Source organism: Sarcophilus harrisii, chromosome 1 (genome assembly GCF_902635505.1).
Source record: "Sarcophilus harrisii chromosome 1, mSarHar1.11, whole genome shotgun sequence".
NCBI lineage: Eukaryota > Metazoa > Chordata > Mammalia > Dasyuromorphia > Dasyuridae > Sarcophilus > Sarcophilus harrisii.
The window spans coordinates 466,389,437-466,404,547 of NC_045426.1; the positions used below are offsets into that span (position 1 = coordinate 466,389,437).

Consider the following 15,111-nt stretch of genomic DNA (forward strand, 5'->3'; position numbering starts at 1 on the left):
AGTTATCTTATCCCCATTAATTTCCCCATCCACAGTTCCTTCAGTTATGGTACAGTTTATTCTTCTCATTATTCTGATCGTTATCTTCTGAATGAGCTCTAATTTATGAAGGCTATTCCTAAAATGTGATGATGCAAACTGAGCATAATTCTTGAAAGATGCTTTGACCAGATCAGATTACAATAATCAATTAACATTTATTAAACATCTACTATATGCCAGACACTATGATAAGTGCTAGGAATACAAAAAAAAATGATAAAAGACAGTCTCAAGAAATCTACAACCTAATGAAAAAGACAAAATGCAAATATATACAAAGCAAGCTTCATATATACAAGATTCATAGAAAATAATTCATAAAGGGAAGGTCCTAGAATTAAGACAGAAAAAAAGTCTATCCTCTCATTCTAGAAATTATGACATTCTTAATGATCAGTTTTTATCTCTCTGGGCCATTACTGATTTTAAACTTTTCTATTTTGACATTTTTATAACTTTGTGATTATATGATTACTCTTCTTTATCCCCTACTGCTTAAACAAGTCCTCACAGGTGTTGAGAACTATTCTTGTAAATACAAATTAAAAGAGCTCTAAAATTTTACTTCATCCCTATCATATTGGCAAAAATGGTAAAAATGATAAAAAGAAGAAAATTAAAAATATTCAAAGATCTATGGTGTAGTTTGAAATTATTCCAAATAGTCAACAAAACAATTTGGAATTTTGCTAGAAAAGTAATTAAATTATATATATCATTTGATTCCAATGAATATATTGGAAATACACCTAAAGAGAGTCAAAACTAGAAGGAAAGATTCCATATACACAAAAATATTTAGCAGCACTTTTTGTTTTTACAAATAAGCAATCAAAAATTAGAAATTAAGATGCCCAATAGCTGTAAAAATGATGAATAAATTTCAACCTATTAGTGTAATTGAATAATGTTGTACAGAAAGAAGATATATATGAAAAAAAAATTATTTCAGTTTTTTGGCCTTTGTATCCCCAGTGCCTAGCACATAGTAAGTGCTTAATAAATATTTGTCAGTTAATCGCTTGAGCTGATATTGATTGAAGTAAATAGACCAAGAGAACAATTTACACAGTGAATACAATAATGTCAATGAAAACATTATTGAAAAACACCACAACTCTTCTCTATGTAATAAACAATCTTGATGACAAAGAAAGCTAGTGAGGGAGAACTCATCCTTCTCAGAAAAGAAGTGATTCAAAAGAATGAGTAGTGAATTTAGAGTTGACCAAGGTTCAAAGCCACGTACTACATACGTGATCTTGGGAAAGGCATTTTACCATTCTAAGTTTCAATTTCCTCTTCTGTTAAATGAGGAAATTGTCTTCCACTAACTCTAAATCTGTACATTATTAAAAAGTACTAAATAAGACATATGTTGTCAACTGTATCCAGGTTTGTACCTGACACAAAGAAGAAGTTTAACAAATGCTTACTGATTGGATAACTTGTACAAGAGAAGATTCAAAGGCAGTGGTGATAGAGGAGGGAGGGTTTCAGGAAGTGATAGTGATATAAAAAAGGCATCATTAAAGCATCTATTTTTAAAAAGGAGAACTAGAAGAGAGAAGTCCGTATAGCATCTCTGTGCTGAGAACATAAAACTCCCTCAGGGCTTGGTCTCTCTAATAAGGAAATAATCTTCCTTTTCACTGAAAGAAGAATGAAAGTACCCCTTTTATTTGCAGGATAAGTGAAACTCTACAGCAAATCTGAATAGAATTAAGAATGACCTAGTTAGTGTCATACTGGAAGGAAAAGGGTTTTGGCCAAAAGGGCTAGAAGTCATGTTGGGAAGAGGTTACTCCTGAATATCAGAAAAGCTTTTCCTTCCCTAACTATTCAAAATCAGGAAGTGATGACATCATGGCTCATACAGTGTGATGTTGTAATGTGTATTCACCCAACTTCCTGTTTCCATTGGGGAGGGGAGGGGAAATTGTGGACTGAAGAATCTAAGGTTTCTTCTTGCGAGGAGGGTAGATGAACCATAGAGCTTTGGGGAACACTTCTCTGCAACACACCCTATACTAGATAACCTCAACAGAGTTATACTTTGTTTATTCAGACAAACTGTCCTTTCTTCCCATCACACTCTCAACTTGATATACTCAAACTTTTATTAGGAAATCTGAAAACATTTTGATAGTAATCTCATGTATGCTATAGAATTTCCCAATTCTATGTTGATGGTTATTGTGGAAGCAAAGAAAGGCTGGTAAGATATTATGCAATCTAAATTGCTATATATTAGTTTCCCCCAGAACTTAAGCACCATAATTTATCAAAGAATTTCTGTCTTTTCCCTGATATTTTTAAGCGGGGAGGCCAGAGAAAGATAATAAAGACAGATTTGTATAAACATTTAAGGATCTGATAAGTAAAATATTTGTACTAGACAGGTATTCTTTAAGGATATATAAGAGTGAGTTCTGACTAGCTTTCCTTGCTCTTTACTCTATTCAGAAGCAACCAGTAGGATGTTTCTGCAGTTTAACCCTTTATAAATTCTTCAGCTTAACTATATGTGTGTATGTATATATGTATATATATATATATATATATATATATATATATATATATATATATATATATTAAACCTTTATATATTCAGACAAAGTTCATTTTATTTATTTTTTTTATGGGAGACAATCAGGGTTATGTGACTTGCCCAAATTATACAGTTAGTAAGTGTCTGAGGCTGGATTTGAACTCCTCTTGACTCTAGGGCCAGTGCCAAAATCACATTCTATTTAGAGAAACTTCAATTAGCATTCTTCTATTCATTCAACAAGCATTTAAAAGTCTACAATGGTCCAGAAACTGTAGTAGGTACCAAAGATTCAAAAAACAAAAACAAAGTAATCCCTGTTTTACAGAGACTTGCATTCTATTGGAAGAAAATAACATACATTAAGTATAATAAATGCTGAATGCTTGCTGACCTACTTGAAACTAGGAACAATCAGAAGAGGCCTTGTGCAGGAGTTGGCCTTTGAGCTAAACCTTGAGAAAAGCCAGAGATTCCAAGAAGCTGAGAAAAAAGAAGAAGGTATTCCAGGCATAGGAGACAGTCTATACAAAGACCTAAAGTTAAGAGAAGGAATTTTGTGTATAGAAAATGTAACATTTTAGCTAGGGAAGTAGTATGAAATAAGTTTGGCACGGTAGGTTAGAGAGCTTTAAATGTTCCATCTGTTTACAGTGGAATTTGTATTTTGTTCTAATACACAGTAACCCACTAGAACTTCTTGAGCATGGGAGTGACTTTATCAGATCTCTGAATAAGAAGTATCTATCTGGAAGTTCTGTGAAGAACAGACTGGAAAGAAGAGAAATGGGAAGATCAATTAAACAATTACAATTGTCTAGCTGAGAGGTAACAAGGGTCGAAACTCAATGGTGGTATGAATGGAGAGAAGGCAAACAATGAAAGAGGTATTTAGGAGAGAGAACTGAGGTGGCAAGGTGACTGATGGGACTTTGTAAAAGATAGGAAAAAGTTAAGAATGACTGATACAGATTCTGCTCAAAGGAGAGGGAGGGAGGGAGGGGAATGAAATGGGAGGGAAATTATGAAGGGGAAACATTTTCTTGGTTTTTTGTTTTTTTTTTCACCCAAGATATACTAAGCTCCTAGAAGAGAGGGATTGTTCCATTATTGCCTGGATTCCCAGTACCTTTTCCAGAGCCTAGCATTTTTCTATTAAAGACTGTACAAAACTCCATCCTACCACTTTGGCATGACATCAAGGGGCTTTTCCATTCATTCCTTATGATAGCACAGATGTGTCCTGATAGATCACCATCTCAGAATACCTACTTGGCTCCATGTAGCCACTGTGGAAAGGTACTGTTTATATTCTGACATCTAACAAATCATTTCTCATTCAGATCTGAAGCTACTTAGACTAGGTTAGCAGTGCTGGTAGGTATGGCTGTGAAGAGAAGCAAGGTTTACTTCCTCAGTTCAACCCTAACCTACATTAATAGTGGTGATTCATTAAAATTTCCTTTTCCTTGGTTATAATTAATAGCTAAAAATCCTGATCCTGATTAAATTACATGTGTTACTGAATTAAAGATGTTGGTAAACATACTCCTGCATAGTACACCAATATCACTATATCATTTCCTATGAATATGATTTGTAATTTACAAAAGATCCTTTTCAAAGTTTTCCTGTGAAATGCTTTTGAGATGAAGATCTTAAGGAGAAATAAAGGGGGACAGGGAAGTAGATAAAACACGTAAAATATATTTCTCCCAGAATTTTAATAATTTTGTTTTAGGTTACTTTATACATTCTTAAGATAAGATTGTAACAATTCAATATAAAGAAAATGACCTTCCCTTCATACATCATCACAAAAATCAATACAGAGGATTAAACAAACACAAAACTCTATATGTATCTGAAAGACATAAGGAAACTGTCAGAAGTCAACAGTTATGGAGAAATCTTCAAAAATATGCTATGTTAACAGGAAGTCAGGTGTATTTCTTGGCAAATTGCTTCTGCTTTCATGTATACTCACGTATATTATACTTAAAAAAAAAAAAAAAAAAAAAAAAAAACAGTGGCCACTATTGAAAAGATTACAGATCAGTTAAAATCTCTAAGAAATGTGATTAGTCACTCTAGTATACAAGAAGAAATGGGAAAAGAAACCCTTTAATTATCATTGTTTTCGTGAAAATATGAAGTAGTCAGCTTAGTGGTACCATTAGCAGATATTTGTTTGTACAATTGGTATTTTACTTAACTAATTTAGCATTAAATTAGTTCTCATAAATCCTCATGAGGAAAGCAATTCAGTTCTAATTTTCCCATTTTTCCATGTGTGGAAGTGACTAAAAAGAGGTTAATTGGCCTAAGGGAAGATGACTGAAACTAGAAATCTAAAAAAGCTTTTTATAAGAACATACAAAATAGCTCTCATTTTCATAAAAAACAAAATGAAATCACGGGTAATACAGTTCTGAAGAATAAGCATACTTAATACATTAATACAATCACTCAGAAATAGCCATTTTTCTTCTCTCCCAAGGATCTGAATGTACATTTCCCCAAGGCCATTATATGGCTATTACATGGGGAAATACTGAAAGGAAATTTGGCTTCCTAGAACAATACATTTTACAACATCCAACAAAAAATTTAAGGATAGAAGATATTCATAAACTAGAACATGCTTAAATTTTTAGTAAATTTACCTGTGCTGAAAAGTCAATTAGCTTTGGAAGCAGCAATTTCCCACCTTCATCACTCTTCAGGAAATCCAGCAAACTCCCTGTTTGTAGAACAAGAAGTCAGTGCTATTTCTCCCTGCCCTGGGGGGAATCCACACTTAAATTTAAATAATTATCACTTTACTGTATTCTGGAGCTTTGTAAGTTTTTTTGTATTGAGTTACAACATTTTCCCAAAGTTAAATTCAACTACCTATATTCTTCATATCTTTCACAAATATAGAAATACACACACACACACACACGTGTATGAAAATAGGTATTCCTTCAAATAGGAATGTTAATGCGAGATATAGGGATAGAAATTCTCTTTCTCTGTTTTTCTGATCTGTGTGTCTCTGACCTTCTGTTTCTCCATCTATCTCTGACTATCTCTGTATCTTGGTGTTATTTAGTTTCTATTAGTCTTGTCTAAAAGCTAAATTAATGTGAATTAGTTATCACATTTTCTGAATGCTCCAATAAAAACAATTCAAAAATCATCATATTTCCTTTTCCCACCCCTCCCACTTTTAATATTAATATTATTATTAGGGAAGCAGCATAGTAAATTGAACAGAGTACTGAATTTAAAGCTAGAGGATTTGGATTCTAATTCTGGTTTGGGTAAATCCTCCTCAACTCCTTCAAATTCCTTTTCAATAAAATGAAGAAGTTCAGTTAGATGGGCTCTAAGATCCATTTCTAAATCAAGATTTCTATAAATTGATAGTTTTGCCTTTTAATTTAGATTAAACTATTGAATTTCTACTAATGTGGAAATGATCTGTCCTAAAACATCTTGGGAAGATTTTTCTTTACTGACATGAAGTATTCACATTAAAGTTCAAAGCAAAGAGGAGTAGGATCCTGCAACAGAAGGGGAAGGCTTTTTCCCCTCCCCCCAAAAAGCACAGAATTCTGAGAGTTAGACTGATTTTGGTTGATTAATCTCTAGCATTACTGATATAAATAGTAACATTTCTGATCAGCTCGATGACAATATAACCATTTCATCATTGTTCCCAGGATTTCTTAACTTCTCAATAATGTTAATACATTTATTTCATTTTTTCCCCTACAGCTGTTTTCTGGTCCATCTGACCATTTCTTAGTAATTTTTTTTTTCTGGGTAGACATGAAGAAAGCAATTAGATGATCGCTTTATAGTTTTTCACCTATTTTTTTTATTTCACAAGAATAAGACTGCTGGATAATTTAAAAAATTGAAATTTTAAAGTATTAGAGTTGCTAGCCATTGACTCATTGCCATATTACATTATTGGAAGAATGTTGCCACCAAAGCTTAAGTACCAACATTCTTCCAATAATGTAATATGGCAATGAGTCCGAGAACCCTATACAATTCAAAGTAATCATAACAGGCAAGCCAAAGGGCACCAGAAATACATCAGATAATGAGTTAAGTAAGCTTCAATAAGATTTACAACTATTACTAAGTCATTAAAGGTTTTGAAAAAGAAGGTCTTGTCAAATAACAAGAACTAAACATAATAAGTGTAGGAACTTGAGTTTTTCACTAATACCTGCAAGATACCTTGTCCTGTAGCTAAGATTTGATAAAAGAAAATGGATAAGGATTGCACAGAATGAAAAGGTATATCTATATATCTACCTACATATATATATATCTACATATATATATGCATGTATACATAGGTATGTGTGTATGTATATGTTATGTATATGTCTGCTTATCTAGACAAATAGATGGAATGCCTATACTAAGGTGGTAGAACCAGTGAATTATCAAGGTCCATAGATGATACAAGAAGATACAAAATTAACTAGTTTGGGAATATAGAGTTCACATTTTAAAACTATGTAACAAAATACTCCTATTTAGAAATTAATCTAAAAAAAGAGTATCAGATTTTTCAATATTTCCAAATATACATGATTGTTATATGTCCACTATTTCATGTCTTAATAGATGGTCTTTGGGTTAGTTCAGCATAGAAGAATCAGTTCCCAGAGCCAAGAAGATAGTCATCATTTGGTAGGCAAAATAAGCTTCCCTCACTGATTTAGATTGGAACACTGACAATAAATAACTTGCCCTCAAAACTGGTCCCACTTATTAACTAACATTTTCTAGAATTTGTGTATTACTAACTTGACTTTGAGAACTTGAGGTCTTCCCCATGTCATGAAGAGGAATCAATATGGGACTTTGGTGAAATTGTTTAATGCTATTTAAAATACACTTACTGGGATAAATTGTAAATGCTTACCTTTTGCCATGTATTCTGTAATGATGTAAATGGGTTCTTCTTTGGTAACTACAGCATAAAGTCTCACTAACTTGTCGTGCTGAAGTGTTTTCATGAGATTGGCTTCTTCTAGGAATGCTTGCACAGACATGGTTCCTGGCTTCAGAGTTTTCACAGCCACTTTGGTACTATTATTATAGTAACCTAGGGAGAAAGAGGAGTGAGAGAACAAGATGAGGGTGGCTATACTTATTCCATGGAATTGTTGTGCATTAATAGACTACAGTTAGGTTAAAATTTTACTAACAATAACTTATACTTATTGCACCTTACAACTTCCAGAGCATTTTTATGATCCTCAGAACAATACTATAGATTAATAGTATAAATCTTATTATCCCTATTTTACAAATGGAGAAACTGAGGTTAAGCAGGGTTAATTGATTTACTCAAGAATGCTCAGCTTAGTAGCAGAAATAAAATCCCAACTGAGATCTGCATGACAAGCACAGTATCCCATTACTAATCTATAGTCACTAACTTATATATACCAATCTATTAAGTATGACAGATATATGTAATATTGAAGCTAGTTATATTCTACTTGGGATTTTTTTTTTTTACTATAAATGTAGATTGAATAAAAAATCACTTAAGTTGAATAGATAAGCTGTATTTGGTTTTTATTTTATAAACCCAAAATTTGGAAAAAAGAAAAAGGGAGAAAAAATAACCCAATAGAAACAATATCTAAATATAACTTTATTATTTGAATAATTCAATATTCCAAACAATTTGAAAGATAGAGGTGATGAAGAAATAGATGCTAACTATTATAACTAGCAAAAAGTAATTAGAATTTTCATATTTTCCTTACTACTTCATTTTGCTTCTTTTGTTTATGGAACAATGTTCAACATTCATTTTAGTGTTTAATAGTAGCTCACTGATATTTAGAGGAGAAGAAGTATTATAAGCCTTCTTAGCACAAAAATAGTTTAACTTCCCTATCTATGGAGTATTTTAAATATGATTTGTGTTCCAGTATGCAGTAACTGTGGTAAAAGCTGCTCTGGGCTTTCCCCCAGAATATTCATTTTTCTCACATTCCTGAAATTTTATCCAAATATTTTTGGGATGTTTTGGTGGCTAGATACCAGTAATGTAGCTCTTCTGCCTTACTGAAAATAAACAGAGCATGCTCAGGCTCCTTGAACCTATGACCTCCTTTTCCATTGACATACAGTTCCTGTTCCTTTCTTGTTTCTGCTTGGCAGCCAATAACTGTCTGCATAGAAGACATCACATTTAATTTCTTATGAAGATATTTCGGAAGTATTCAGGAAGGTAAACGTAACTCAGGTTTTTATTTTTCTTATGAGTTACTGGGAACCTTTATAAAGCCCATATTTTGGCAGACCCAGAACAATACTGATAGAAGGGAACTCTGAACACCCAGATGGAATACATAATCAATAGAATTTGGTTCAAAAACCATCCATGGGAAACAGAAGACCAAATCTACTTGACTTCACTGCTCAAAGTTTTCAAAACCATTTGTTCTACTAGTAACTCAAAAGGAGAATAGGATTCAGACTGGAAGAAACTTTAGGAATAATATTGCAAATTGGTTCGAATACTTCTCATAGTGTCACTTGGTATATTTATTTCTCTAATGTAAAAGAATATTTGGTAGATACCAAGATAGCAGAATTCAAAAAGGTACTTCTAAGGAGCAATGTTATTAGTCTAGTTTAACCAGTCCCTGAAAGGATGGGTAGTAAACTCTTCTTTCTGCATAGATTCATGCACATTAACTCTATGAATACAAATGGATAACAGCATTTCCCCAGGAATAAAGAAAACATATAACAATAAAACAATAAAAACAATAAAAAGTATAACTTCCAACAGGTATTTAGATTTCTTAGTCTTTGCTTCTCTGGGGTGACTAACTTAATTCAATTCACTAAGTATTTATTAATAACAATAGCTAATATTTATAGAATATATTGAGGTTTTAAAATCACATACACACACATATGAAAAATCTCACTTGAACCTCACAACAACACTGAACTAAGTGCTATTATCCCCATTTTACAAATGAGAAAACTGAGGCTGAGAGGTTAAATTATTTACCCAGTATCACACAGCATCTACTACATATACAATGCTATACTAACTACTGATAAAGTTACTAAGATAAGGCAATGTTTCTAACTTTATATGACTAATAGTCTAGGAGAGGCATTAGAAGTTTTGTATATGAAAACAATTCTATATTGCACCATATTTTCATAGTTACAAAACTGACAAAGCTGTGGAGGATGAAATATTGAATAATTTATTATATGTTGATTATATTTAAAAATTGGCTCAGTAGAGCAAAATGAAGTCTTAAAAGCTCTCTTCCAACAAGAAGTCTCCTATAAAAACATTGATTTTTTGACATAGAATTATAGAGATAAATTTGTTTGCCAGCCCTCTGAGTAAAAGGAACATAAAAGAACAATTATGTTGGCCAACATGAAAGATTTTAGCAGAGCCCAAATAGAAGAGATATCCTCTATAGAGATTTACTTTGTAAATGACATTGTACAAACATTATCAAGTCTCAGGATACAACAGAACCTCCTCAATCCAACAGAATCTGCCATCCAGAAAATCCTGGTTTCTTTCCCCAAGACAGTAGGCAAAATCAAAATAACTCTTTGTTGACTGATCCCCTCCAAAAAAAATTTTTTTTTATAGATTGTGAAGTTCCTAAAGCACAGTGACTACTTTGTTTATATCTGGATATCATCAGAGTCAAGCTTAGTGATAAAAACTTAGTATTTAATGCTTGTCTGTAAATGTAAACACCACTACACTACACCACACCAATCCCACCTAAAGAAAGGTAACTGGGGATTTGGTGCAGAAAGTATTCAAAGAATGTAAAACAGACTATAGCAAGGAGACCACAAAGTTTATATAGGGACAGCAAGCATGAAATTCAGCTCAAGTATTTTATATACCAAGGGAAGTAGGAGATAAAGATGACTAGATATGTTGGCTCAAGAAATTTCTAGAGAAATTTTTAATGATCCCAGGTATATAGGTATATGGGTGTGTGTGTGTATGTACATAACATTTACTGATGAAAATCATAGTTTTCTGATCCTCAAATTCAGTTGTACAACCCTATATAGGGTCATAATCCACAGTTTAAGAAACTTTGCTCTAGAGATTGGAATGCTAGGCAAAAGAATTTGAACTTAACAGAGTAGAAAATAAATGTGTGTAGACCCATTTGAGTTGCAGTGAATTAAAATAAGATACCATTGAAGGATTCTGAACAGAGGAATGAGAAGTGAGAAGTCTAACTGATTTGTGTATAATTAAGGCAATCTGATAGCAATGTGTGGATGTTTTGAATGAGGAAGAGAACAAGTGGAAAAACCTGTTAGAATAACATTCCATTAGTCCAGGTGAGTGATAACTAAGACTGTCACTAGGATGATAGCAAAGGTAACAGAGAGCAGGGGAGTAGATATGACTCAGTTTGTGGAAATGGAAATCAGGTTTGATAACTGATCAGATGTGAAAGAAAGAAGAGGAAAAGATAACAAGATTTCAGATTTAGGGGATCTAGCTGAATGACAATACTAGTGACAGAAACTATGAAATCCAAAGAAGAGCAGATTGAGGAGAAGGAGATAAAAAGTTCAACTTGGCATCTGTTATATGTGGGGTGTCAGCAAAACATTTATATATTGATGCCCTGAAGATGGCTGAAGATGTGAATCTGGAGCCTGAGAAAAAGAAGTCAAAGGGTAGAGATAAAGATTTATTGTTGCTCAGTTGTTTTTCAGTCCTGTCCAACTCTTTGTGACTCCATTTGGGGTATAGATTTGGGAGTCTTCTGTGTAAAAGTGATAGTTAAAGTCATGGCAGTAAACTGGATTGTAAAGAGAGAATGAAGAAAGAGAATTTGGGCTTGGGCAGAAGAAAAAGGGTCAGGGTCAGTAAAAGATATAGAGAATTAATTAAAGATATAGGGGGAAAAAACAGTGACTTGGTATTTGAAGTAAATTGAGGAAAATATCTAGAAAAATTGTTCATCAACTTTAGAAAATTTAAGGATAAGGACTCAAAAAAAGGCTATTTGATTTCAAAATTAGGAAGAAAATGGTACCTTTGAAGAATAGTGTCAAAAGAATTACTGGAGTACAGAAATGAGACTTCAAGGACTTGAGAAGAGAGTAAACACCTTTTTAAAGGAGTCTGGTAATGATCTCAGAGGAGGAGAGGAATGAGATTGTCGCTTGCTGGAAAATAGCATAGTAGAGTGCTAGGACTGGAATTTAGATGACCTCAGTTTAAAACTAATCTTTGATACCTAAGCTGTGTGACCACAGAAAAATCTTCTCACCTATAAAATGAGGATAATGTCTAGAGTATCTACCTCATAGAACTGAAAGTGAAATCAAGTAACTTGTGTAAACCACTTTACAAACTTTAAGGTGCTATGCAAATATTAATTATAATTAAAATAGTATTGGGATATCCAATATCTCCACTATGTGGCCAGGTATTCTCCTAAACTGAATTTTTCATTTAGTCATTTCTTAATATACAGTATTATTACATTACACAGTCACACACCACAGTATTTTTTATCCATCCCTTCATTTATGCTGACATCAACATTTACTGTCACAAAGAATATTATTAATACTTGGGGATATATTGGATTTATGTATCTGTCTTTGACTTCCTTGTGATCAGCTGTAAATTACTGGATTAAAAAAGATAAATAGTTTAGTAATTTCTCTTATATAATTCCAGATTTATATCCTGAATAACTAGACAGTTTCAAAGCCCTCTCAAGAGTGAATCAAAGTCTCTTCAATATTGACTGTTCCCATTTTTTATTTTCTTTGCAAATTTACATAATGAAACCTCAGGGTTCTTTTAATTTCCATTGTTCTCACTCTAGTTACAAATGTCCATCATTTGGGAGATTACTGAACAAGTTATGGTATATGAATACTATGGAATACTTTGTACTGGAAGAAATGATAGAGGGGATAGCTTCAGAAAAACCTGGAAAAATTTGTGTGAGCTGATGCTGAGTGAAATAAACAGAAGCAAGATATATGTATGTGTGTATGTGTGTGTGTGTGTGTGTATAATATAAAAAAGGTCACCAAAATGAAGATTGAAGACAGGGATAAAAAATGAAAGTCCTAAAAAAGGGATAACAAAACATACATCTTCTCTCACTTCAGGATACAGGAGGACTACTAAGATATAATACTGGTTTCAGTCTGATATTTTTACGTAGATGTATTTCTTTGTCAAAAGGAAGGGATCATTCTGGAGAAGAAGGAAAAAATGAAGGAAAAAAGAAAGGAAAATGAGAAAGAAAAGGAGGAGAAGAAAAAGCAGAAATAGTAGCACAGCAGCAACATAGCAGCAGCAGTAGTAGTAGAGTAGTAATACTATTTGCAGAATCAGAAGACCTAAATTTTCTCTTCCTCTACTAACTACATGCCCTCGAATAAGTAATTTACCTCATTGGGGTCTCAATTTCTTAATGTGTGAAATGAGAGATCATATTAGTTGATTCATTCACTTATTCATTCAACCAAAAATATATACTGAGCACCTACTACATGCAACTATTAAATACTGACAAATGAGTTATGGTTCCTGATCTCAATGAGTTTTCTATCTCATAAGAAGAAATATAACATAGAGATATAAAATAAGTAAAAATAATACTAGGAGTGCATAAGTATATAAAGACCTCTCCTATTCAGAATCCCTTCCATCCTGGACGTTCAAAATTTCCAATTCATCAATTATCATTGTGTTCCAAACTCTATTTTATGGACATAAAATTAGGCAAAATTTTATTAGCTAAATAAGGACAACATTTCTCCTTAAGAAAATCAACATTGAGAATAAAAGTTCTGAAATTAATTAAAACAAAACAAAACAAAATTAAAAGCCCATTTAGAAAACCCAAAAATCTACAATTTTTAAACTTGTTCCTGCAAGTAAAATGTGCAGTTTCTCTATCTTTCTCTCTCTCTCTCCCCCTCCCACTTTCCTTCCTTCCCTTTTAAATATAAAAGGCTTTTCAACAACTCAGTTGGACTTCTAATCTGTATTTCAAGTTCTTAATGAAGAGAAGTAACACAGAAAGTAATATCTGCAACCAAAATTATCAGTTCTGTCTTTACTTAGACAAATATCTTCCCTATCATTCAAACTAGAATTCAATTATTTCTGTTACCAGAGAGATTTTTCCCAGAGACTTTCCCCAATTCCTTCTTAATTCCTCAACTTTCCCATTATCTACTCTCCCTTAATTCTTAGAGCTGATGAATTTCTAGAGTCTGTGATTTCTCTGCTTCCAGAAAGACAATGTTTTCCTACCCTCTAAAGGGGAAGAACATTGCCTAATTTGAACTAACCTCAACTGCAACAACAGTTTTCCTTTTTATCTGTTTAAAGTCTATATTCTTTTTGACAAATACTCCATTCCATATACCTTTTCTGCATTGAGGAAAAAGGCCTGGGGAATGTAGGAGAAGCAGGGAGAATTGAAAACAAGAAGGGCCTAAATGGCCAAAGCAGGGACAGGCACATATTTAAGGAAATTTTAGAACTCCACAAGGTCATCCCTAGCCTGATGGTGTATTCTAATTTTGCATCATTAGAATGATACTGAGTGAAAGAAAGTAAAAAGAAAAATGTCTTGAAGGATTCTTAGAAATTATCTGGTGCTTCAAGGTTCTTTTGTTAAAACAAATATTGACAACTCTTTTAGTATAATCCCATGTATTGGTATTTTATTGCATGAATTAAAAATAGTATTCTGAGTAGAAGTCAATGACAAAGAGGTCCAGATTAAGAAGCACTAATCTAATCCAAATCCATAATTTTAGAGATATCTAAGGCTCAGAGAACAGGAGTAAAATATTATTTACTGAAGATAACTATTAAAATGCACACAACATTTGGGAGAGAGAAAAAGCAAAAACCTTTATTATTTAATAATTTTGCTAATACAGATATTAGAAAAGATTTGAGACATGAGTTCAGGATACATGAGATGGAAGGAAAGAATCCTGGGTAAAAATTCTAGAACAAATGAGATTGAGAAAAAGATGCATAGATAAAAGAGGATTGGTCTCAGTGAAGAATAAGGATAGTTTAAAAATTTAGCATGTATTATTAAGGGTTTTCTCTGTATATAATAGAGCTAATAAGACATTAAGTTTCATTCAGGAATGGGGTTCCAACATTTGGTGATAGAAGAGAGAATCATAAGCAAGTGCCAAAGATAATTGTAGACAATCTTCTATCGCATCACTTTCCTAAGTGAAGTCCACTACCCTTGACTATCAATGTCTAACCCATCCTTTTCCTGAGAATTAAAGGAAGGTGCCCCCAAAAATATTAACTACTTTCCAATCTGCCTTAAACTTTAATGCCACCAATCCGCTCGATGCTACAAAAATAAACCACTTCTAGTACAATACTTCCTTTGAATAGTCTATATTTGTTAAGTATTAATGCTTTCCCTTAAAAACCTCTTAAACTA

At 32.8% G+C, this 15,111-nt stretch overlaps 1 protein-coding gene across 2 annotated transcripts in view; it reads right to left on the reverse strand.

The window, feature by feature from the left end:
* The window catches only part of LYN (LYN proto-oncogene, Src family tyrosine kinase), a 124,479-nt gene that overhangs the window by 24,023 nt on the left and 85,345 nt on the right, over nt 1-15,111 (reverse strand). For both annotated transcript variants that reach the window (XM_031946389.1, XM_031946390.1), the window contains 2 exons: nt 7,530-7,712; nt 5,260-5,336 (listed from right to left, as the gene is read on the reverse strand). In XM_031946389.1, coding sequence (XP_031802249.1) covers nt 5,260-5,336; nt 7,530-7,712 — 260 coding nt within the window. The remainder of the gene's footprint in view (nt 1-5,259; nt 5,337-7,529; nt 7,713-15,111) is intronic.